Raw genomic sequence first — 27,116 nt, 5'->3', positions numbered from 1 at the left:
AAAATGTGGGGGTGATACATTGAGAAATGTCGAAGCTAGAGGTTCATTATACTATCTTCCTATTTTTGAGTACATTTGAAGTTTTCTGTATTTTTTTTCTTAAAAATGGAAAATTAGATTTCAAAAATAGTATAGAACCTCTTTTCAACACGTATTATAAAACAGTAGACAGGATGGGCCTACGGTTAGTTTCCAGCTCAAAGTCAAATCTTTCCAATGACTCTAAATAAATAATTGCTGTGTGCGCCAAAAATAATACTGACATATGAAAAAATCTAGTCTCTTAGAAATCTTATACCTTGTGCAATAAACTACAAAACTTACTAGATTAGTAGAGATTTGCAGTTAGATTTTACAACAGCAAATCAAAACAGCTTCTACATACTATCATTTCGATAACACATCAAAGAAATAAAGGACAAAAATAATTTTAAAGCAATAATTATTATTCTAAAACTCTCAGCCAAAAACCAAAATTACTCAGACTTTTTGATTTGCATTAATTATTTATACAGTATGGCTTTCTTGCTATGTTGGTCCAGTCTGTTCTTTTGCACACTACTGTTTATCGTTTCTTGAGCACTTAGCACAGATAAAGATGATAAATTATCTCCCCAGGGGACAACAATCAAAGCCACACAAGCAAAACACAAAGATAACTATTTACGAAATCAAAACCAAATGAAAGGTTAAGAAGCACATTCTGAACTCCCTATTTTGCTCTCAGCTTTGAGCACATTGTACAACCCATGCTTCTTTTGTGGCTGCAAAACAAGACTAGTTGGGAAGAGACAGGAAACATTCCAGAGATCATTCCAATAAAATAGCTTACCTTAGAAGTCCTTTTCCTTTCTTAAATATAAAAATTACTAAAACCTATTTCTAGCTCTAGTGGACCGTAATAGCTCTATGTGTATGTGTACGTGTGTCCTTATAATAACATTATGTTGAAGGATACAGCCCTGTAACAGCCCAAGGTCATTTTTATAGGCCCTGCAATGAAATTTCTCTGAAGTATCTATTAGGCCAATTTGCAAAGAAAAGTAAAAACAAGTGTATGTGGTGGAAGTGCTAGCAGGTTTAAGCCCTAGAATCAGGCCCTTGAGACCCTAGTTCCCACAGTTCTTTAGATTACATAGGCTACTCTACAATCCTTTTAAGCCAGCACACTCAAATTTTTGCTTAGGATGCTGTGAACTGGTTTCTTTTGCTATTTCCACCAGAAAGAATCCCAGAAAGTTAAATAAATTGCCCAAGGTCCAAAGGCTCCTAAATGGTAGAGTTATCATTCAAACCCAGGTCTGTCTACCACTACAAGGCAGGCTTTTCCTATGTGAATTTACTTTGCACCCCATAGATATATTCCTAACATCTAGTTTCTTCTAAGACTAGAAAAGGTAGGGAAAGGGACTGAGGGATGCGGGTTTTTCTGTCTAATCCTATACTGTTTCCTGGCATGTTTCCTGGTAGTGTGAGGGAGGTGAAAGCTGCAAATATAGTAATATCTAATAAAAATTTATTTTAACCTGTTTTGCATGTGTATTTAATGCCTATGAGCAAGAACTCAAGCTGGCAATAATACAAACTCCTACCCAAGAGCAAATCAAAAGTGTATACTTCTAAGAATGGCATCAAAGTATTTTCTCTTCCCTCTGCTCTATCTTGTTGTAGTGATTGCATTTAAAAAAATAATGTTTAAGACCAACACCACCAAATAAAATGTTTAGGTTTTCTAAGTTGAACAAGAATACACATATTTGTTTCCATTTAAAAACTACTTTATTCACTCTCACCAGTGTATGCAAAGAAAAACAAGTACGGACATGATGCTAGTTTACAAATTAATACTTTATGTTTGATAATAATTAGTTTTAAGTCTCAAATCAAATGTTTCCCCACTTTATTTTAAATGCTTAATTTTATAGTACTTATGAAATTATCTTATTTACTTATTTATTATCTTGTTAATTATTTATTTACTCTATTTATTAGAACTTATTTGTTTATTGATCTATTGGATTCAAAGATTGCTCTTCCCACTGTGTTATTCTCATATTTGCATTTTATTTCTTTCTCTATAAGAAAGCATATACAAAGATGTTTGGTGTTTCCTCCTTTTCCAGGTTACATTTTATCTTGAGGAGATTTAAAACCAGATTAGTTATAATAGGATTCCAGGATGTGGGCAGATGTCTATTTATCACGGATGATGTCTCTTGAGATCAGCTCCTTCATTATTTCATTGGTACCACCATAGATTGGCTGAACTCGGGCATCCACATAAGCTCTGGGTAAATCAGAAGATGATTGAATGAATAAATAAAAGATACTAGAAATTATAAATTTTTTCTTACCACATAACTATTACTTACTTTAAAATATTCATTTTATAAAATCCAAACAATAAAAATTTTTCCTAAATTATTTTTTTCAGTATGGCATTCATCCTTAATTATACAATTCTATTAAGATAGTGATCTGTATAGCTTTGTTTTAGTTTGCTTGAAGAGATTACAAATTCAATAACATTTGTAAGTTTGTCTTGTTTGATTTAATTTTGTAACATTCAGTGCATATAATATCATTTGAAAAAAAGGCCACTTCAGATTTAGAAATGGATGGAATGTTTTAATTTCTCGTTATCTTTAATGATTTCCAAAGAAGTGGCAAAATCCACTGGTTTTATAGATAACAAAAGAGAAATAAAGCACATATTTTTTAACATCCTTTTAGATTCCTACCACCACAGCTGCCATCAGAGATATAAACTAATGCTTTAGAAATATTACTTCCCACAAAGTTAACAAGTAACTTATTTCTTGGAAATGGTTAATAGTCACTCCAGTAATATATGAGGTTAAAATACTGAGTGACTAAGTCCACTGGCACACACACACACACACAAAAATGAAAAATGTTATAAAAAATTTACTTTTGGTAGCAATGACAGTAACTACAACATTGCAGACTTTTTACCTTTTCTTTTTCTCATTTTATCCTCAGATCTGAGATTGAGGAGAATAAATATTGTTTTGCAGATAAACAAAATGAGGTGCAGAGAAGTTAATACACTTACTAATTAATGGTTGCTACTTAACGTTCAAATGACAGATAACTGGCAGACTGGAATGAGAAGATAGGTGTCCTGCCACTTTGGTAAGTATCTTTTTAAGTTCTATCACAACATTTTCACTGATCCAGGAATGTAGAGTTAGTTATTTGGAACTTCATGGCAGAAAAATTCAAAGTCCAGCATAAAATCTGGTTTTCAAATTTGAATTTTTGAGACAAATTATATGTGCCAATTCTCTAGGAACATGACCAGCTGTGGATTTATACTTCTCCATATTTATCATGGGACTTGGCAAAGAATGAGCACCCAGTAAATATTTACTGATTTAATTTACTATAGTACAAAGGAATTTTATTGTCTCAATACCTATTTGCTAAAGAAACATGAAATCTAGGGACATCTGTTTTCAAATATATTTTTTCTTTTGAATAGATTCCACTGTGGTACACAAAATCCAGCCCTTGCATTTAAAGGACTTACCTGACATTTCAGCCTGCTTCAGTAATCTCAATGCTTTTAGAGATTTTTGAACTGGGTTGGGCTTTTTTTGTTGTTCACATTACAGAAGTTCCAATAGAATAAGTAGTGACAGAGATTAGTAGAGTTTTCATAGGTTACTAATTAAATTTAGTCATCAACTAAAATTAACAGAGAAAGGCAGCAGGATGAATGTTTAACCACACAAACGATGAAGCTCTATATCTCAGGGTACTCTTCCTAGAGTGGCAAAGAAGTCCTGAAATGGCAAGGCTTAAGCTTCACTTCTCACAGGCCCCAAGCCCAATGAATAAAACTGAAATGAACTTAGGCTAAAGGGCAGTTATTTAAAAACAAACAAACAAGAAAAGATAAAATGAAAAAAAAAAAAAAAGCACCTCTTTTTCTATGAAATCAAGAGTCAGCAACACACATACACACACATACAATTTAGCTTCATCTGAGGATATAAGGAACATAAATGAGAATTTTTTTCTATTAAATCATAACTGTACACATCCACATACTGCTTAATAAGTCTAATTATTATTATTATTATTTTAATATTATCTACTACTCTAATTATCTTATAAAAAGTACCTTCCCTATATCTTTGGGGAGAGAAATAGTGGTCTCATTTAAAAGTTCATACAACAAGCTGGTCAAAAAGGGATTTTTCCTGAAAGAAAATATAACTCTCAAATGAAACCAGGAATTTTAAATACTAAGCCATCAAGCTCCAGTTTTTGCTTGCTACTGACCTGAAAGAATACCTTCTGAGAATACAGAGACCAAGACTTATGCTACATTCTAATCTTAGGTCGTGTATATAGCGTATCATCTAATATGCCTTTCTTGGAACCCGAACTAAACTAGGCAAACATTGAGCCACTACATGTCTACTTTCCCAGCAGCAGCTTTAACAGCACTGTTAGAGAAATATAAACATCCATTATTATTTTATTTTCCTAGCATTGTGAATATTGAGACTAGGTGGATTAATACTGTGAAAAAAAACATGAAAATGCCCAGGGAAATTTTCAATGATGATTTAATTTGTGCTACCATAACTTCAATGTTTACTTTTGATTTCATGACTGCACAAAGATAAAAAATAAATCTGCTTTTGATGAAGTCCTGTTTGAAGTAGTTCTAAAGGGATATACCAAAATCCAAGTCCAAGGATTGATTTTAAAAAAAAAGTTATTTAACTATTTTATGCCTACATTCTTAAGGAAAGGAAAAGCCCTACTTATTGCTGAGTTTTTATGAAAGGTTATAAATTATATATGCCTTGTGATTAAAACTTTATGAGCTGCTCAATGCTACTGAAAATTAGTAAATTGTATCTATGATGAAGCTTCTGTTCTTAATGTAACTTTAATAAAATGTTTATTTTTCTCACTAAGGACTGTAAGTGCATCAAATTTTTCAATTATGCTTGTCAAAATGATAAATTTGAAAGTCAGTTTGAATACTAGTTTGATAATTTTCCCTTCAGGTATCTGTATTTAGATTAAAATTCAAAAAAATTATTAGAAGCCCATAGCATTCTCATTCCCAGATTCAGAACGAAATTGGATTTCTCTTGATATAGTACACTTCCTTGGGAAAATTTTATAAACTGAAAATCTTGCTAAATAAGAGAAAATATATTTTCAAGAGTGATGAGGAAAAATGCCATGGGGAGATTACTGAGGCAAAAGACTATGGAAAGAGGGAAAGAAGAAATTATGAAGATGGAGGAAGAAATACAGAAGAAGATGCTGCCTATTGACAAACCAGTATGGCTCTGAACTAATAACAAGAATATTTGTATGTAATAAAATAAAAAAGTGTTATTTAATTTCTCTTAATTTGAATGAAATAAAAATTCTATATGGAAAAAATTAATATTTAGTTTTTAAAAGGAAAATAATCAAATATTTAAGAATGACAAATTAGATCCTTTTCATATGTAGGTTGCTTTTTCTGTAGTGCCTTCCCCCTTAATTTTAGTTTTTAAAAAAAATTATTTCCAAAGAGGACATATAAATAACCAAAAGTATATTAAAAAATGCTCAGTGTCAGTAATTATCAGGGGAATGCAAATCAAAACCACAATGAGATAGCACCTTATACCTGTTGGGATGTCTATTAACAACCACCACCACAAAAAAACCCAGAGAAACAAGTATTGTTTAGGATGTGGAGAAAGAAATTGGAATGCTTACACATGATTGCAGGAAATGCAAAATGGTGTAGCCACTGTAGGAAACAGTATGAAGGTTCCTCAAAAAGTTATATAAAACTACCATATGATCCACAAATCCCACTTCTCGGTATTTATTCAAAAGAATTGAAATTAAGACCTCCAAGCAATATTAGCATTCACATGTTCACTGAAGAATTATTCACAATGGTCATGATGTGGAAACAACTAAATTTTTATGGACAAATAAATAAATAAAGAAGATGTAGTATATATATATACAGTGGAATACTGTCCAACCTTAAAAAGGAAGAAAATTCAACAATATATGACAATCTGAAAGACCCTTGAAAACATTCTGCTAAGTGAAATAAGTCATCTCTATGATTTCTCTAAACTAGTAAAATTTATAGAATCAACAAACAATGGTGGTTGCCAGAGGCTCAGGTGAGAGGAAGATGGGGAGTTCTAAACAATGAGCATAAAATTTCAATTAAGCAAGATGAATAAGCTCTAGAGATCTGCAGTACAATACTGTACCTATAGTTAACAATTCTTTATGGTACACTTAAAAATCTGTGAAGACGGTAGATCTCATGTTAAGTGTTCCTACTACAGTAAAATAAAATAATAAAATAAAATAAATAAAATTTAAAAATAAAATAAAATAAATAAAATAAAATAAAAATTACTAGTCAATGCAAATTAAAGGAAGAATAATGACCTATTTTTTTTACCCATTATATTAACACAAAGTTTAAAAGGCAATACATTCATAGCTTAAGAGGATAAGTCATCAGACTTTGTTAATCAGAGTGTAAGTTGCTATAAACTGAAAGAACTGAAAATGTATTAAAATTTAAAATACGCATACTTTTTGAACTATCCTGTTGTAATTGAAAACACATATATCTAAGATAAATGTATATAAAAGTATTTGTTGCAGCATTGTTCATTATAGTAAAAAGTTAAAGAAAATCTGGTGGTTAATAAAACAAAACATTATTCAACTATTTAAAAACAGATAATAATTCAAATAAAGCCAAGCATCAGGCTTTAGAATATTGCTCTTTACTTTCTTTAAAAATGACAAAATCTTAGTGGTGAAATGATAACATAAAGTCGTTTCTATCTGCCTGAATATACTCTATAGTCAGTTGAAAAATGTAAAGATTTTGCAACTCCTTTCTCTCAATGGTCAATGTACAAAGTACAATAATTTTCCTTTTTTTCCACATCATCCAAAAGAGTATAATAGAACAACCATACTCACTTGGCAATTGGGTACTCCCACATGTACCCCCAACCTCCATGAAGCTGTACACAGTCATAAGCTACAATGTTTTGTAAGTCAGATGCCCTAAACGACCAAAATAAAAAGCAGAAAAGGAACATTTGAAACAATTTCCATGAGGTGCTTCACAATTAGGAAACAAATTTTTCTATCAAATGCATATATTTATCAAACAATTAAAACTAGGCATATTAGCTAACCAGAGATATAATCGTAATTGTGTGTAAAATAAAAATGAAGTAAATCTCAGGAAAGCTCTCATATAATGAATACTTTCTTCATCAATTATACTTCTGGCTGGCTGTTTGTTAAGTTTAGAAACAAAATGTGGAAAGTACTGACTATTAGGTTTTTTCTACATTAGGCCTGAAATGGATATAGTTAAAACTTGAATTTGGTCTCATTTAGATTCTTTATATGATCTAAGTTAACAGTATAATTATACAGCAGTCTACTTCCTTTTGTCTTTGTAATACACCTTTTTTTTTTCTAAAGATGTCCCTTTCTACCTGAGGTCTGCAATTCTGAATTTCAGTAACCGTGAAAAAACTTTTTTAGGGTTTTCAGAAATAAAGTAAAAGTGAAAAATCTAAGAGGCAGACTACTATTAAAGTACATGTGTTATATAGAAAACATATTAAAGATTATTTGGAAATTATTGTTCCTGAAGCAATGTATATTAACATAAAATATTGGAGACATATTCTTTTCTGACCTTAATGTAATAATTTTAATTATCATTAAAATCTATAAGATAACTGGTAGGAATTTCATTCATCTTAACATAAAAATATTAGTTCAAAATTCTTTTCAACTTATTTTAATACAGGAAACATAGAGCAAAGATAAGCATAGACACATTTTCCTATTTAAAAATGTTTTTTTAACTCAAGTCATAGCAGAGGTGAGGACGTTCCTAAGAAATGCAGTAACAATATAATGATTAACAGACAACACTCAGGGGTAACAATATTTGGAATTCTATAAATTTTTGTATTTGGCAATATTTATTGTGCTATAACTAATGAAATATTTACTGGACTCTAGTTGCTTGTTTTGCTTGCAAATGAAATACCAGTGTGTCTGTAAACCTGATGTTTTCAAAGAACAATAAAGTCAATAGCTATCCAAATATCTTTTGCCAAATATATCTAAAAATTTTTTATACTTTTTCCAACTAGTCAAAGAACTTGCTATAAATGTAAAATGTCTCCCCACAAAGTGCAAGTTCCTAGCAATTTCACATCAATTTCAACCTGGCAATTTTATTATTTTAGAATCATTACACAAAACACTATTCTGCATTCTACATCTGATTTAACTGAACATGAGTTAATGAATAATGACAGGAATTCTTTCTAGGTTATTTTGGGGCTAATGAGATGTGAGAATGTTTGTTTTTTAATACAAATGAAAGTCTTTTTAGAGTTAATAGGACATTTTTTCCTTCCATTTAATAGAGCATGTGCAACTTTTGATTGGATAGTCAATTCTTCAGAAAATTTTCTTTGATTTAAAGAATAACTTAAATAGAAAAATCCTGACCAATCTACTCATTTTAAGGATATTGAAATATTAACTCAGAGAGAATTAAATTTAATTATAATTATTTAATGAAAGAATCGGGACTACCTCAGGACTCTCTAAGTTTTACTGTAAGTTTTTGGTTTCACTATACTGCCACTCTTCAGATAATTTGCAATTAAACTGACTTGAATGAACTAATCGGTCATCCCACTTGAGTCTCTCAGTATTTTATTTTCAATGGCATGCTAAAAGTTAAATACAAACTTGAGTAATTTTTAACACATTATAAATAGGCTTCATGGGACCTTTCAGTATTTTTTAAAAGGTTGGTTCTTACTGCTAGTTTTCATTTACACAGCCTTCTTCCTTTAAGACCTTCCATTCTGAGTTTAAAGTTGGAAGAATTCCATAACAGTCTATGCAAACACCACATTTTAATTACCGTAGCACACATACCAATATTTCGCCATGGAAGCAGTGGCAGTGTCCAGACGTTTCTTTTCATGCAGCTGGAGACAGCTGTCTATAAAAGCTCTGGTTACACATATTTGCGTTTTTAATTCTGCTAGCTTGTGCTGCACTGTCTTGAGTTTAAAGGAAACAAAAGATAAAAATGAGCATGGTTGAAGAGCATATTTTGAGTCACCTAACATATCAAAAATTATATAATGAAAGATTTTTAGAGCAAAACTAAAGTGGAATTACTAGAATTTCTTTCTCCAAAAAAGAAGTATATGTTACCTAAAGAGTGAAAATTTAAAGCCCACTATATTTCATTGCTAAGAAAACTTGTACTAAAAGATGCAAGAATAAATATATAAATGTTATGTTTTTGATTTAAAAATTTAGACCATTTAAGGAAGCTTCTTGAAAAAAAGCACTACATTGATGCGTGAGCCCCATCTTGTGGTACAACTGTTGAAAACATCCATTTTCCTCTGGAACTTAAATTCATGGAGAATTTTTCTCTATTAATGAATTAAGTAATCATATTTCTCTAGTCTGTTTCTCTGTCTTGGAGTAAAGTACTAAAGTAGCAAGCTGAAGGGACAACATAAAAAAATATTATTTTATATTGCAAAGTATTTAATCTAGACCTGCAGAATGCAATAGAATACCAGAATCAGAGCGAGCACTCAAGAGATTAAAGTCCAGTACCCCCCAACCTCTTCCACCTCTCTGCCCACCCTCCCTCTTTTCCCTCTCAATAGCCTGTCTAGCAGTTCCTAACTTGAATCGAGTGGTCAGAAATTGACAATGTTATCATACCCATGTACACCTCCTCCTACTGGCCACACACTACCTATCGTACTCTTGGGAATCATTTCATCTAGACCATTCTCAATTGTTCTCGCTACTCTCACTTCGATCAAATTTTCTTGCATTTTTAACTTTTGGCTCTCACGCCTTGAACTTTACGTTTACATCTGGTCTCTTTTGCATCAACTCTTGAACCTCCTTCAGGAAACTGGCTTGAATTTGAAATATTGGCATTTCACTTTAAGTAACCTCCAAAAATATACCCCATTCTAGTTGAGCTTTTATGTTCAAGGCCCAGATATGGTTAGCTTGCTCTACCTTCCCTGTGGAAATTCAGATTGAAAAAGAGTTCTGATTATTCTGCTGCAGAATATCTGAGTGAGACTTTCACTGTGGCTAATAAAAGGTATGAACTTAATGACAAATGTGGCTCAGTGAAACTCAAACTACAAATTATACATACCCTACGTATCCACTGGCAAGTCCAAAGCCGTGATTGAGTTCTCAAAGGAAGGTTTTGGGGACCAGATTCTCAGAGGACACTAGCCCTGCCTTTACTACTTATTCTAGCCATTCTCAAACCTTTCAGCATCATTGTGGTGGGGACAGTTTGGGTACTTTCCATTTCTGGAAAAGAGTGGAAAAGAGTCTAACAAGACCGAGGACCAGGCAAAACCAGGGTATATCAGGTGCAATCAGAGCTCTGAGAGACAGATTCATAGGTGAACCGCCCTAACTACTGTGCTAATGAAAAACTCACCTGACTCCCCATTCTGTTCCAGAAACAGGCAATGTGAACGGCACCTTATGATTCCAAAGCCAAGCATTGGGAAGGCTGGCACCACACTTTCCCACTGCTGCATCCTGGCCTCTAATTCAGAACCTGCTGGGTTACATCAAAACCTTCCCCTCCCATTCTTCCCCTCACTTTTTCTATTTCTCTTTCTATTCATTTATGTTTAATTAGGCCAGTTCTATACCCTTTAATCAGCAAAAATTTCCTACTCCTAATCCACATATTCAAGTTCAGTCAGAGAAAATCTAAAGATGGAACAAGAAATGAAAAGAGTGGGGAAATACTGTTCTATACATTGAAAACAGATGAGTATATGTTCCATGAAAATCTCCAAACTCAATTCTAAGCCTACTTCTGGTTTAGTTCCATGATACTTCCTTTGGAAAATAAGGGGGAGTCTGATAAGTCTCAAGATACATTTGCCCCACTCCTACCACCGTGGATGGCACATTTGAGAATTTATGCACTATTTCCAATATGACAGAATCAAGATCTCTAAGCCCAATTTCTCTCCTATGAGAGCTGGTCCTATGGGAATGCTGGAAGCGTCTAGAAGCTAGTTAAATTTCCAATCAGAATGGGTTCATTTAGAATTCTTGTGTCAGTGCATTCAGTGAGGTCCACAGGTCTAAAGGTATTAATGCCTCTAAGAGTAAATAATATATTCTCTGGGGATAAAGAGATTAAGTATTTACATATTCTTGGCATTGAGTTGGGTGTCACCAAGTAGATTTGTTCTTTGCTCTTCACTGCTGACACTGTCAGGTTTTTAGAAATTATTCTCTAATGAATGGCAGCTACTAATTGTACCACACATTATTAGCAAGATGCTCTCTGTGAATGATCAACAAGCTTGTAGCAATATTTTTTTTAACATTTGTTAAGGGTAGAAAATTTTCAAATGACCAACTTCTGCTTCCATTTTTAATGTTAAACAGGGTGTAGTTCTAAGAGATATTCTGTGCAAAGATATGCTAATGTTAGGGGTGTCGTTATCCGGTGTTAAGATATGTTAATGGGCAGCCTCTGCTTCTGTAAACCTGCTTGCTTGCTAGAGGGGGTTTTGGGGCTTTTTAAGCTATTCCTTCTAGAGGCTTGGGGCTGATTCTCTAGTGGGGAGAATCAGTCGCCTGCAGGCTAATAAAGGCTAATTAATCTCAATTGGGGTTAATAAAGGCTCATAATTAATCTCAATTGGGGCTAATAAAGGCTCATAATTAATCTCAATTGGCTCCGTGGGTCTCAAATTTAAACACACCACAACAATTCATTAATAGTTTCTAATAGTTTCATCTTTGGTGTAAATATGAAGTCCATAAACACAATTATAGATTTCTAAGGGGATAAAAAAACATGTCTTTTTGGTTCATTTTTTAATTGTATCCGGAATAGATCTAAAGGCATGAGTGTTCTGATAAACATTTTTGATGTGAAAGTGGTAGTGGTTAGATTTCAGAAGCAAGTGATACTAATTCTACTTTGGATATGATTGAGAAAGTCACAGAGTGATGCTAAGTGGTACTATTCCCTTCATACTGCTAGAAGCCTGTAGTGTGTACTTCCAAAGTTATACCTATCAAATTACATCTGAGCACACAACCTTTAGAAGGCAATCAATGTCTGTTTTCTTGGTGAAATAAAAAGGAATAAATCATGTAGGTCAGTATTTCTCAATGGGAGACTATTGACATTTTCAGCGAAAAAAATTAGTTGCTATACAAAGCTATCTTTGAATTACAGAACATTAGTGCTCCACCCTCCCTGACATTTCCAAATGCCTGGGGGAAGAGGGCAGCCCTTGAGAATCACTGATATGTGCAAATCAGTGACACATAAACGAAAGGGAATGTAAAGTACAATAACCTTACTCTTAAGGAAATCACAATTTAGGTAAGTCAAGTCACACTTTTTAAAAATATTTTCTTGACTAAATGTGTGCTTCATTTTTATAGATTCGGAACAAGTGTATTTAGATCTGTTACATCAATAAGGAAGTTAGAATGTAAGGAAGTTTTTTAAGAACAGAAAAAAATTAACTTGATGAACATATAGGTAGCAAATAGGTCCCAAAATGACATAGAGTTTATCCAGAACAGGAGCAAGAAGAAGTTGATAAAACAGCTCCCTTTATTGGAATAAAACAGAGGAAGACTGAGTGGGGAAAAAATAATAATAAAAGCTAACTTAATGAGCTCTTACTTTGCCAGACAATATTTTAAGTACTTTATGTGTATTATCTCATCTAATCCTCATAATAACTCTATGAAGTGATAGTCACATCTTACAAATAAAATACTTCTAAGAGAGACAATACAACTTGCCTAGACCACAGATATTCAAGTAGCCGTGCTAAAATTTAAAATGCACCTAAATTTATATAATGCTAGTCCTGAAAAGTTACCGAAATGTTTCATCTCTCCTCTTCCCTTCACAAAGCCTTTCAGCCAAATCATTCTACTTGAAACTTTTTAAGTAGATTTCCAAATACAGGTTTTTTGCTGGTAAAATGCTTCACCAATTTGATGACTGCATTGCTTATAAAGTGTTCCTTCATTTAAAAAGAAACTAGAGGGTCTAAAATTTGATTGTCATATTTAGTGATCATGGCCACCATATACTGAGTTCTTTTGCAAATATCTTAAATTCCTTGGCAAAAACCAACCTTAATTGAACACCATCAAGCACTTCTCTGTGCTTGAGCCTAGGCAATGGAGGAAGCACCTCTCCTGTTGGAAGGGGAATGCCTAGCTTCCCATGTACTTTGGCACCCACGCCCTCATACTTTCTCACAGATTATATGCAGTTAATTATCCTCTCCACATCTACAATTTTTCCCTCTTTATTAAATTCTCTCTCTAGGCCTTACAATATGCTCTAGCATTCCCATCCTAAAAATCAAATCAAAAAATTAATAATCTCCAAATATCTCACTTGGCCCCAAATATTTCCCTCCACTCCTTACCCACCCTCTCTTCTTGCCCCTCCAGTCACCATCCTTTATCTCGATTAACACTCACTGCCTAACTCAGGAAAGCATTGCCTGCCATCAGTATCTACACTTCATTTGCATTTATTCCTCTACTCACTGTAGTCTGGCACCATCCCCACACCAGTCCGTGAACAGCTTTTACAAAATACCCTCCATATCATCATGTCCAGAAGGCACTCTGATCTTCATCTTATTCTCCCTCTCAGTGGTATTTGGCTCCACTTCCTCCTATTTGAAATTCTCTTTTTCTCTCGGTTTCTGAGCTAACACTTGCCTGATTTGCTTTCTCCTTTTTAGGTGTCATTTTCATTTGTATTTATAAGGACTTCTTTTCCTATTCCACTTTTAAATCTTATACTTTTTTTCTCAGGACTCTGGCCTAGGACCTCTTCTTCTCTTACTTTCTACTCTCTCTCCCTCAGTGATCTCATCCACTTCTATGGATTCTATGACCACCTATATGAAAATTAGTCTAGATTTATATTCAGCCTAGACCCATTTCAGAAGGGTAAATTAATATCATCTAAACCATGACAACAAGCTTACCTGTATATCTGCAACTGTTTTCCCAAAAGCTTTTCTTTGCTTAACATAGTTCCTGGTTTCTTCAAACATAAATTCACAGGATGAAATTGCTAGCTCAGCAATCAACAGCCTTTCCTATAAGCCAAAAATTAGGACATGATCATTATTCTAATTACACAAGTGAGTTTCACATGATTTCAGGGATAATAAATCCCATAAATAATCTTTATTAAACTCTAAATGATTTATTTCTTAACTCTTTACAAAAAAAAGGCTCCTATAGAGATTTCCAAAAATATTCTGACATACCTGTGATAACTGCCGCAAGCAAATCCTTTATGTTTATGAATGACTGTCGTTAATGTATATATCATTAAATTCCCTCTTCTCTTTACTTATTTATGGGAAAAGAAATTCTGAAGTTGTTAATTTTTCTTTATTGATCTCTGCACACTACCTATCCGAATATATGTGGAAATCAGTATTTTAAATTCTGACTATTAGTGCAAAGGTATCCACAGTCAGTTTAACTCTATCTTGCTGGTGATTTTCATGTTCTATTTCTATGTCAGTGTTCTTAGCCCCTGTCCCCAGTTTCATGTTTAGCCCATGCTGTTCCAGTTACTAGGCAGGTAAAGTCTCTTACGCTGGCATATGAGGCTCAACAGTCACTCAGCAACCACACTCCAAAAATAAAGATGTAAGGGCTGACCCTATAAGGCTAAAATTTTTCAGTCTGAGTATAATAGCTTTCCCCTTCAACTCCTAGATATTATAAAACAAAACAAAACAAAACCTGAAAAATATTCTGGCTGATATTTCCTTATAAAGAGATAAGAATTCTTGACTTGTAATTGAGAAGCTAAAGTCATTACAAGAAGGAATCACAAAACTGAAATACCTGTTTTCCCTATTCACTTATAAACTTTGACTGAATATCTTCAAGTGCAGTTATTTACTTATCTAGCCTACAATACTCATACCTTTTTTTTTTTTTGAACAAATTTAAGTTATAGTCAAACAATTGGCTGTATCACAGGTTTTATATGTATAGATTTATATAGTTCTATATCGTTCTATTCCAGTCTATCATCTAATCAAAAGATAAAATCTTTAATACTTCTGACCTGCGGAAGCTCTTGCATGAGATAATAAAAACCTTTATTCTCTTCTCCAAGTAAGGCATTAGCTGGCAACCGTACATCTTCAAAGAATAATTCTGCGGTATCCTAAGAGATCATACAATTAAGTACAAAATTATCTCATTTAAATCTCACAATAACCTGATGAAGAGATTATCATTTCCATTTAAGAAAAAAATAAAAACAAAACAAACTGGAAGCCATGTTGGAGTGGTTAACAAATACAACCAGCAAGTGGTAAACCAGGGATTAAAACCCAGGTTCGTCGGATTCCAAACCTTCTGGCTTTCCCGCTGCAACACCCTGTTATCCTAGCTCTAATATTGTCCAGTTCTGCAGGTACCGAGGACCTAGGATTTCTAATGCATATGAAGTAAAATGTTTTTCTCTTTGTTAATGAAAACATTACTAATTACCGAATAATGAAAACATTAATAATTACCGAGTTTTATTTCATAACTTTCTTTAATCAATTTCATAAAGAGACGGCCTATTATCATGTAATTTTGCTATTTCTAAAGCAGATACTCAAAATACCCTGATTCATTTCCACTGCTGACTACCAGCAGGAAATAACATTGCATAAATTGTAGAATAAATCTCCATTATCATTTCTGAAAAGCATATTTTAGGAATTCAGCATTGGAAGGTATGACTGTGCTTTATGTAGTTCTATACATAAGGCATAATTGAGTAAATCCAATTATTTCTAAATAGTTTATTATTAAAAATTCAGTAAACTCAATTATTACCTAAATATTATTTATATTATGACTTACCTGGGCTTTTAGTCCCATTTTATGTAGCTTTCGTCCCTTGATAAATCCTTTCATTCCATTTTCCACCAGGAAAAGGCTAATGCCATGGGCAGGAGAGCGAGCTTCACGATTTGTGACTGCCACTACGATTACAACATCACTTAGCCACCCATTGGTGATGAATACCTGCAAAACCCCAAGTATACCATGATGCTCCATAATAATTTAGCTCCATGTGCAAGTCATAACTGGGGAAAAGTATACTCAAGAAGACTCATCCAGACAAGACATGCTTTATAACTCTCCCTGTATTCTACCCAAGTATCTGAAGTGTTAAATATTCATACATGAGGTTATCAAATAACAGAAGAAAAAGAAAGGAAATGAAAGAAAAGAATGAATCCTATACAAGCCTTTCTTAACATTCAGTCAACAACAAATACTTACTGAGTGTATACTAGACACAGTTTTAGGGAAACAAAAACCACTGCCATCAGTGGTATTAGGGATCTATTTACTCCTGAGCCTGTCGTAATCTTAATTGGAGAAGCTTTCCAGTTTTATCAATGGGTTGATGTGAGTCTCAGAAGGACTGAAAGGCTCTCAGATTCTATCATCGATCTCTCCCACCTAAGATCTTTTGAAACTCTTCTTGATATTTACAAGAAAACATTTTTCCCAGTTTCTCATTAACATCAAATTTATTAACTATTAACTATTGTTTGTCCCATATTTGGACAATGTGAGTCTTACCTTCTCCTTTTCTGGTTTGATTTGGGCTATCTGGAAATCTAAAACATTTTCCACATTAGTGAGGAGGCATGCAAAACACAACATAGAAGAGGAACAGATTTCATATAATATAGATGTTGCAAAATTCATACTGCCTCCAAAACAAAACAAATCAATTACTGTGTGAACTCAAATAATCTTAGTTATTGTGTTAGTCCCTAGACCTGCTAAAATCAATAATGAGTGGTCTTTGAGACACTGTTACCCATGGCGTGACTCTGGAGAGAAGCCCCTCTTTACACACCTTGCTTCCATTAAGAATCCAGTCACTTCCATCCTTTTTGGCATTTGTTCTTACTCCTTGCAAATCACTATAATTGAAAAAAAGATGAAAACTTCATTAATTAGTACATACTGAATTATGCAAACGTTGTTATGTAAGTACAAAAATAACATAAGTCAAACTGATTATATCATTATAAAAATTGATCTTTAATATTAGGAGTGTTCACACAAATGCACTAAACAAATCATATTTGATATATTATAATCTAAATTAGTTGTACAAATGAATACGTAAGGTTACATAAACTAGCCTGACTTTTTAGAACATAACAAAGCCCAAGTAGCATTTAAGACTACGAAGTTGGGCTCAGGTGACTTTTCAATGCCCATTATATCCCTGAGATTATTTACCACATTGTACCTGTCTGCCTCTATTCACTTTTGTTCCTTCCCCTATCTCAACTGATCAAAAGCTTACTTATCAAAAAGACCGGATTTCAAATGCCAACTCCTTCTAACAAGCCTCCTCTCAAAGTAGATTATTTTTCTAAATATAATTTATATTTTTACAACATAAATATCCATAATTAAAATATAAAAAAGAGAAGGCATTATTCTAGATAAAGGGGAAAACTGATTTAATAAATAATTTTACCTCTTGGAATTTACAATAATTAAAGCGAGATATTTCATGCAAACTTTGGGGCTAAAGCTAGGCCTGTAATCCACTTCATTTGCATTATACTACATTAAGATCTCAAACACAGCAAACATTACAATCTGTTTTATTGCTACTTCTATACAGGTCTTATTTTCCTACTGGAGTTTGAAGTTACTTGAGAGTGTGAACTTTGTATTCGTCCTAGCATTTTGCTCACAGTTTTGCATAAAGTAAGCACTGAGTAAATACCTGCCGCTAAAGTATTGCTTCTAACATTTCAAACACAATCGAATGTTCATTTACCTTCCAGCCCCGGGCTCTGTCATCGCTATGGCACCAATACACTTCCCTGAAGCCATCTGGGGGATGAAATGCTTGATCTGTTCTTCTGAGCCATAGTTTGCAATATAGGGCATGACAATATCCGAATGAAGACTAAAACCTGGGCCTGTACAATTTGAATATCCTCTAAGAAAAAAATAAAATTTAAAGCACAAAATAATTATTTTATTCTGTTTTTAGTGTTTTCGATTTTCAATTAAAAAACAAGAAAATATTAAAGGTCTTATTGTGTTATAATAGCCTCTCTTTTCCCAAACTTATAAAGTTTCTGAAAGTTTTCTCTCTTAGTGTTTACTACTTTCTTAATTTCCGGCTCTAATATAATAATAGTACAATAATAGAGCTCTGTATGAACACTTATTTAGTGACTGAAAAAGATAAAACATTTAAAAATATTAATCACCTACAACTATATTATCCTAACACAGCAACTATTTTCATTTTGTCTAATTACCTTTACCATTATGATATATTCTAATGTAGCTGGAGTCATGGTATGAATTTTGCACTTAACTATCTTCTTTTTAAATTATAGGACATGAAAAGATCCTGTTTTTTTTTATATAATTATAATAATAATCTTAAATAGCTATAAAATATTACAAATTGCCCACTTACTGTAATTTACTTATTCATTCTCCTACTGCCAGACATTTAGATTGCTTCCAAATTTGAGGGGATTATGATCTAACATGATAATGATTTCTCTACATAGCTGCAATTTTTTCTATTAAATTATTTCCCTAAGATAAACTCCTCAAAGCAGCATCCTAAATCAAAGAGCAGAAATATTTTCATTTTTTATATGTATTCATATTTTTAATCCCCAAAGCAGTTAGTGTTCTACTGTATAATGCCACCAAGAGTACATGAGTATGTTACTTTCACTGCAACCTTATCATCACTGGTTATGATAATTTTTTGTTTTCACTAACTTTTATAGATAATTAAAATGATACCTCTAGGTCAATTTAATTGCATTTGATTGGTAGCAAGGATGAACATTTTTCATCTAACAAAACCTATCTGCATTTCTTTTTTTGCTGAGTTGTTGGTTTAAATCTTTTGCCCAGGAACCAAGTGAAATCTTTATTCTTATATTTTAAACTTTCATATATTTGATGGAAATATTTTTCCACTCCTCTGTTCTCTTTCAAATATCTTTTTAAAAGCGAGAAAATAACCAAATGAGTCAATTAGAAATGAAACTATCTAATTTTCAACAGCATCGATTTAAACAACTTAAAAGATTTTTCTACCTTCCCACATTTACACTCTTTTTCAATCTCACAAAAATATTAGAAAGCATTTTTTATCATCTCAGAAAGGTGAGCAGCATGCTTACCAACAAGACTCGACTTCAAATGTCCCCATACTTACTGCTCCTCCCAAACAACAGCTGCTGAGTACAAGTCCCCACCAAGGCCACCATGCTGCTCTGCAATATTGACACCAAGCAGTCCTTGTTTTCCAGCTTTTTCCCAAAGCTCCCTACTCACTTCTCCAGCTTTCTCCCATCTGTAAATAATAAACATTCTAAAATCAGAAAAACTTTTTATATATTATTTAAATGGTGACAATTAGAATTTATGAATGATTTTGTGCAGAACTGCTCCCTTAATTTGGGGTAATTGTTGCTACATTGTCCATACCCTCCTAATCGCATCTGATTCTTTTATCATTTCTCCTTCTTGTTCTCCTCCTTACTTCTTCATATTTGCCACTTCCCTGCTACCCCCTCCCACCTCGCTCCGACCCTTGACAATGTATTGGACCTACAAATCACATTCACTGACACAACTGGTACTCTTAGAGGGTGAGCTTAGTTGTACCCCACAGTCATGGGAATGTGCTCAACCTGTCCTGTAAAGGCAACTGCTTTCCGTGCATTTTCTAAAAGTGTTGAACTTATGGGAATAGCATATATAAAAGCTGAAAAGACCAGACAATGTTATTACAGCTTAAGTAGGAATGACAGAAGAGAAGAAGCATCCTTGCAGCATAGTTCTATCAAATGAATTTCTGAAAAGATTATATGTTTAAGCGAGATCATGTAACCTCTGCTTTCCTTCTTTAAAAAAGAAAACAGCATGATGAGGAAAGGGATGGCTAGCTGGAGACAGTTAAAAAATCTGAGATTTTTTTTCTTAAGTGGTAGGTATAGTTAATAAGATACAGGGTATTTGGAGATACTAATTAAAGGTAAATACAAATACCTATGGAAATTTTAAAAGAAAGAGTTTGATCATCATGTATTGTTTTGGTATGTTTTGTGTACTGCCTAAAGTAGCTTTGGAAATATTTTTATTATCAACTCCAATTTGTCAACTTCTATCATTTTTACTTCAAGTCCTCACTGACAATTTTTCTGGAATGATATTTAAAACAGTAAAGAAATAATTAAAATATTCTCTTAGAGTGAAGTATACTACATTGCTTTTGTCTTTAAAACACTAGTTGCTTTTAACCACGGACAATCATTCTTATCAAGAAGTATTACTAAAAACTTAATGAAAGCTATTTTAAATTAACTTTTTAAAATCATTTTAATTGTAGTAAAGTATGGGCAATGAGTGAATTTGGAAACATAGCAATATCCTATTTTAATAGAAATGACAATTCTTTTGGCCACTAAAGTAGGTAATTTGTAATTAATTACTCAATAACTATCTTATCCAGTAATAAAAATACTTTGAAGTATCCAAGTGCCTATCATGATTTGAGTTAGGCTGGCCTTTTGAGCTTTTATGGATTTTAATCCATTCATGAAGCAGAAAAAAAAAAGAACATGAAATTGACTAATATTTTATTGCCACTTAAAGTTTTCAACAATACTGTTCTGGGATTGATTTATAGATTTTCAATTTTAAAAATTGAGATATAATTGATATATAACATTATATTAGTTTCAGGTGTACAACATAAAGATTCGTTATTTGTATATATTGCAAAATGATCACCATAATAAGTCTAGTTAACATGGGTCCCCATACACAGTTACGAATTATTTTTTCTTATAATGAGAACTTTTAAGATCTCCAAGCAACTTCCAAATATACAGAGTTATTGACTAAAGTCACCATGCTGTACATTGACTTTATTTTTGAATTGTATATTTTAAAATTCATTTATAAAGCTATGAACTAGCTTAAAAAATCTTGTATTCTTACAGTATTATACTGAAGAGAGGAAAAAATGTTTATAAAGTCCTTAACACAGTATTTTTTCTTAGAACAACACACAGTATTGTAGGAAATGGTCCTTATTATACTCTTGGTGTATATTACTTTAAAGAAAACTATGCCACGTACTCTGTGTGATGAGGAATCACTTCTTCTTGAAAAAACTTTCTTACACTTTCCCGGAAAATGTCATGCTCCGAAGAGAAGATTCTTCTAATTCCTATGTCAGTTAATTGTTTAGCAGAAGAACTTTCTTGACGTTCTTCCCCTCCGGAATGAGAACACCTTAAAAATATATATGCATTAGGAAAATTAAGTGAATTTGTTACTCTTCATATGCAAATTAATGTCACTGAGCAACATGTCCCCAGGCATACTGTAGAGGCAGGAAGAGTCTGAAATTTGAAAAATCTGTTTAAATTTGAGCATCATCACTTTTGATAGGCTCTATCTTGCCTGAATGAGATGAAGTAGTTTACTCTTATTCAACTAACTCTTCACTTTGAAATCCAGAGAGAAAATCATGCCTAGAACTAAGCACATGTGTGAGTTGAAGTGAAATAGTGTTGTCACATGATGTGGATTAAATTATGTAAAATTCAAGCATTACGACAAAATAATATCGTTAATTCTTCATGACATGTACAATGTTTACGATAATGCAAAGGCCCCTCAAATTAGTAGTTCACAGAATCATACAATTTCAAATGGCAGGTGTATAACATATAAACTATGTTGATGCTATTGCTACATTACAGAGCCAATCTGGATGCAAATCAAAATAAAAATGTCCACCCACCTTTGTAAAGATTAATATGAAATTATTCAAGATCTCAGAAAGTAACCCTTTCTTTTCCCCACTCCCTATACTAAGCCTCAAATGAGACCATTATGTAGTTCACTTAGTTCAACGGTCTTCAGATTTTTGCCTCCTTGTGATACTCAAAGATTTTGAAAATCCATGTGTCACTTTGTGCATTTTTATACTCACACCTAAACAACATTTTAAAAAATCATATATATTTAATATTGCTAAAGGATGTTTTTCTGTTTTGCTTGAAATTCTGTTTTGGGTGTCTCTCTTCCTTTGTTAGACCCTGCTTTTTAGTCTTTGCCCAGAAAAGCCCCAGTCTTATTTACTGGCAATTAAATTGTTTCAATCTTTTTACCCCTGAAATGGGTTATTTTGTTCTACTTTATGTATCTTTACTTAATGCTATGAACTGAATTGTACCCCAGGCTCCCAGAAAATTCATATTTTAGCTCTAAATCCCAATGTAGGATTTTGAGGAGGTAAATACAGTTAAATGAAGTCATATGGGTGGGGTCCTAATCCAAGAGGATTAGCGTCCTTATAAGAAGAGAAGAAAGATCTCTCTCTCTGGGCACATGCACCAAGGAGAGGCCATATAAGGGCACAGAGAGAAGGTAGCCACCTACAAGCTAGAAGAGATTTCTCACCAGGGACCAAATTGGCCAGCACCTTGATCTTGAACTATCTAGCCTCCAAGATGAGAAATAAATTTCTATTGTTTAAGCCACCCACTCTATATGCTATTTTGTTATGGCGGCCTGAGCTCACTTACACACTTAATACACATTTTATGTCATTTTGTTTTAGGTTTATCTTTTATGTCCACATTTTAGTTGAGTTTTACACATGAATACAATCTGAGATGGCTTTTAAATGGTAATCTTCATTGTGAATATTTAATACTATAATTTTTATACTCAGTCTGCCTTTTGTCTTCATAAAAATTTCTCTGGTTCCTACTCTGTCCTTGAAATTATCTTTTTTAATGGCTTATTCATTCGCTTAGTCAACAAACACTTTCTGAGTGCCTATTAGGTACCAGTCACTGTTCAGGTAACTTGGGATACAACAGTGAGCAATATATTCTAACTTGAGATACAACAGTGAGCAATATATTCCGGCGTATATTCTAGAAGGGGAGACAAAATAATAATAAATGACAAATAAAGAAGCAAATTATGTTAAAAAGTGATAAGCACCATGGAAAAGAAAAGTAGAGCAGGGATTAGGTGTCTAGGACAAGGCAGGAACAAAGGTTGTAGTATGAAACAGTGCAGTCAGAGTAGGTTAAGTTAGAAAAACGAGATTTGAGCAAATGCATAAAGATGATGGAGTTAGCCCAACAGCTGCTGAAGTAAAATAACTTTAGGCCACAAATACAATTTGAGCAAAAGCTGTAAAGCAAGATGGTATCCGATGTGTTCTCGAAAGAACAAGTAGGCCAATTATTGATAGAACAGATTGAATGAGAAGAGGTAGGTGATGTTAAACATAACATGTGAACAGGACATGCAAGATTCTTGCAGATCACTGTCATATTACATTATATGGAGAGATGAAGTTCTTTAGCCCATAATTAAGATGACTCTTTTCAATTTCTTCCTAGTAGAAACAAAACTATATCGCACATACTTGTGTTGTAAGAGATGCCTGTGGTACAGAATGTTCCTCACAGGATGTCTGGTGCCTGGAGCAACAAGAACATCAGATGTGGATTTACACACAAGGACACATTGCAGGGAGGGTACACACACCTGACCGATTCCAGGACTTATTCTAGGGACTAGAAAAAAATTAACTTAAGAGAAGATAGCTGAGAACACGGAGGTGCCTTTGAGGCTGAATCTAGGAGTTAGCTGTAGCTTGTAACCAGCTTGTATCCACTGACCTTAGAGTTGTCAAAATAATTAGTAAATTAAAAAAGGGTTTTATTCAAGTCTGCACGAATCTTAAAATGCTATATCCCATGTTAAGGGAACCTTTGGAATATTTCTAATAAAATACACCAGGACACAGGAAAGTGAAAGAAGTGCCAGAAAGAATAAAGACTTTCAGAGTGGTCAAAAGTGTTCCAGAGAGAATGTGCAGATGGAATAAAATCAAAACACTTGGCAGCAAGTCTGTTGGAACATCTATTTCTTACTTTAAAGACCAAGGAACCTAAACTGAATGAATTATCCCTTTTTCTCCCCATAAAGACCAGGAAATCTGTACTGGATAAATTGGCCATTATTTTCCTAGGGTAATAAACTATTACTAATCTAACATGCTAGAATATCATCATCATCATGATCATCATCAGCATCAAAGGGAGACAGTCTCCACCATTTGGCAACATTTGGGAGCTGTTTATAAATACACAATCTCGGATCTCACCTTAGATCTACTGAATGACATACAATGTGAATTTTAACAACATTCCCACGTGATTCATATGAACAAAAAAGATTAAAAAGCCTGTTACAAATAAAACTATAGTCCCTGATATATTCAGAGGGTCTCCCAGGTTTTCTTTTTCCCCAATATCCTCTGTATAAGAGTAGATTCTCTTGCTATACTTCAATCCAAATAGACTTAATGCAGGAGCAGATATGAGAATTTAGCTGTCTTCTATTCAGCCAGACATTAAGGGACCTGCAAAAATGTAAACCAATGTCACTCTTCTCTTTTTTTGGAAGAAAAAGGTTGTTTTTCATGTAAAATGTTATTTATGTTAACAAGTAATGGGTTTATTACCATTACTTTTAAGTGAACTAAATATTTGTAACCTTGCTCAGTTTTGTAGATATCTATTGATAATCGTTATCAATAGATACAACTCACATAATCGAAAGATCTTTGGGATCCTCAATTTTCAGGCGCATAATGGTGTCCTGAAACCTAAATGTTTGAGGATCACTGTCTTTTGAAGTTCTGGGGACAAAGCTTAGAAAAAGTATGTGCATCACCTCCTCCGTGAAGCCTTCCCAAACCTCCTCAGGAATAGCAGGCTATTTGTCTCTCTGCTCCTATAGCATCTTAGAGTACCACAATGTTGTAATGACTTGATTTATCTGTCTTATTACCCTCATTAATAGTGAATCCTCAGTGCTTCTAGTATGTCCAATGAATTTTAAGTATCAGATGGCACCTGAGGCTTTGGCCTTAAACGCGCCACTTTAATACTGAGTCGGTTAGAAAGTGTCTCCACTAATGCCTCTGCGTTTAATCAATGACGAAATTTTTAAAATAAATCTCAAGTTAATCTTCTTGTCTCATGGCACCATCACCAGGTTTTTCCTGTCTCAGGATATCTTCTGGGGGCAAAGGTTCCCAGTCTCTGGGGCTGGACCAGTACCAGGTGTTGCCTATTAGCACAGCAGTCCATAGATAAGTGGCTGGCCAGCCACCGGCCAGCCATGTGTCATCTATGTCTGCAGCACACCACAGCGCAATCACCGCCTTAGATTCTTGTAAGATAACCGTTCCTGGCGCCAAAAAAAAAAAAAAAGGCATCGCTGTTCTGAGCGACACCTCTCCAGATGTCAGCGCCAGTGGTCCCTCCGGAACTGCAAGGCAGTGGGAGTCTCACTTCCTAGCTCCCTATGGGGCGGCTGCCTTTAGCCACAGCTATAAAACCAAAGGTGATATCGGGGGAGCTTAAGCTACTGCACTCAGCGGTGGCCAAGACCTCTAGGCTATGCAAAATGCTGGTTTCCCGCCCTCACCGCAGAACCTAACGGGCTGGAGCTGAGTTGGAGAGTTAAAGTTTGGCGAGACCACTCCTTTCGGCTTTGCCAGTGGGACCCACCAGGTTCCAGCCCCTTCTGCCACCCTTTCTCGCTCCCACGGCCTAGCTCCGGCCACCGCCCTGACTGGCACTCCTCCGTGCGTGCTCTGCCTAGTTCCAAGCGTCCAGGAAAGGTGTCGCCCCTCAGGCCCTGCAGCCTTGTGGCCGGGACGACTGGCGCCGGTGGGTACTCACCTCGCAGACGTGGGCAGGCGCAGCGCGCACGGGTGGCTCCACAGGCGCTGAGACGCGCGGATGAGGCGTGCGGCCATGGCAAGGTCAACGAACGCGGAACCCGCAGGCCGGACGCGAACTTCTGGAAGACACTGGGCGGAGAGCCTGTTGGCGACTGTGGGCGGGGCGGTGGGGCGGAGCAGACCCTAGGAAAAAAATAGCCGCGGCCGGGTAAAACGCGCGCGAGCGCTGCGGAAGAGTCGGATGCCAGCAGTGCACGACTCGGCGGCTTAGCGAGCGGGCCGTTTGAAAAGGAAGCTGTTCTTGTGCTCTGTGACGTTCTGACTTGTTTATCTAAGCAGTTCTTTTTCGAACTCTTGAACCGCCTTGAGACACGGATGTAAGCCACGGGGCCTCAAAATGGACCCAAACACAAACCCACAAAAATTTACACGAAGCGTTTTTTTTGTAATATCGAAAATGGATTTACTTCACGTAGACAACTATACAACCACTACTTCAAAGACTTGTGCCGTTATCATTTTTTTTTTTCCTGGAAAAAGTGGCCACTCCTGGAGAATAAAATATATGTATGCAAATAAAACTCTTTAGTTAAGCTCTCCAATAGTATTTGATTTGAATCCATGTCTTCCCAACGTCTTTTCCCCCAAGTCATCAAATACTGTTTCATAATGTACATTACATTTCATTACTTCTGAGCTATTGAAATGTATGGTTTTGGTTGTTTCATAATAGATCTCTGAAGGTTTTTGAACAGTTATCAAGGGCCTGAAAGAGTTTTAGTGAAAAAGAGATTTTGTGTTACAAACCAAGAACTAACAACTAACCTAATGTAATATATATATATATATATATACTAATTTAGAGAAAGTTTAATTTTAGACAGAAGCATGTGAATATTAGTTGTTGAAAGTGATTGCACAAGGCTTTGTGCAGGCTTGCTGGCTTGTGGCCTTATGCTACCTCCACCATTAGGAGTGTATGTCGTGTATGTCGGGATGTTTACTAGTTTCATGGGACCAGTGAGGTTAATAAAAAAAAAAAAACACTACTTCAGTGTGCCTCACAGTGGGCTGAGAATCACTACAGCAGCAGTACTTGTTG

The 27,116-nt window shown here is 34.4% G+C and overlaps 1 protein-coding gene across 1 annotated transcript; it reads right to left on the bottom strand.

The window, feature by feature from the left end:
* Nucleotides 1-1,760: 1,760 nt before the first annotated feature.
* ACADL (acyl-CoA dehydrogenase long chain) lies at nt 1,761-26,166 on the bottom strand. The gene is made up of 11 exons (XM_036236405.1): nt 26,013-26,166; nt 21,364-21,519; nt 19,433-19,570; nt 18,014-18,178; nt 17,069-17,135; nt 16,054-16,218; nt 15,260-15,361; nt 14,154-14,267; nt 9,019-9,146; nt 7,015-7,101; nt 1,761-2,287 (listed from the first exon to the last, which is right to left on the bottom strand). Exons 1-11 carry the CDS (start codon nt 26,087-26,089, stop codon nt 2,194-2,196), a joined length of 1,293 nt encoding a protein of 430 aa, XP_036092298.1. The 5' UTR covers nt 26,090-26,166; the 3' UTR covers nt 1,761-2,193.
* Between the last annotated feature and the right edge of the window lie 950 nt (nt 26,167-27,116).

Source organism: Rousettus aegyptiacus, unplaced genomic scaffold, assembly GCF_014176215.1.
Source record: "Rousettus aegyptiacus isolate mRouAeg1 unplaced genomic scaffold, mRouAeg1.p scaffold_m13_p_2, whole genome shotgun sequence".
In the NCBI taxonomy this organism is placed as follows: Eukaryota; Metazoa; Chordata; class Mammalia; order Chiroptera; family Pteropodidae; genus Rousettus; species Rousettus aegyptiacus.
The sequence above is the reverse complement of the archived record's forward strand: the minus strand, read 5'-3'. Positions and strand labels throughout refer to the sequence as shown.

Excerpts from the sequence above, each read along its gene's own strand:
- ACADL (XM_036236405.1), bottom strand. The coding sequence starts at position 26,089 with ATGGCCGCACGCCTCATCCGCGCGTCTCAGCGCCTGTGGAGCCACCCG. Across the intron at positions 18,179-19,432 it reads GCTGTTGTTTGGGAGGAGCA|AGGATATTCAAATTGTACAG; the intron begins GTAAGTATGGGG and ends TTTTTTTCTTAG. Across the intron at positions 17,136-18,013 it reads ACAGAGCCCGGGGCTGGAAG|TGATTTGCAAGGAGTAAGAA; the intron begins GTAAATGAACAT and ends TTTCAATTATAG.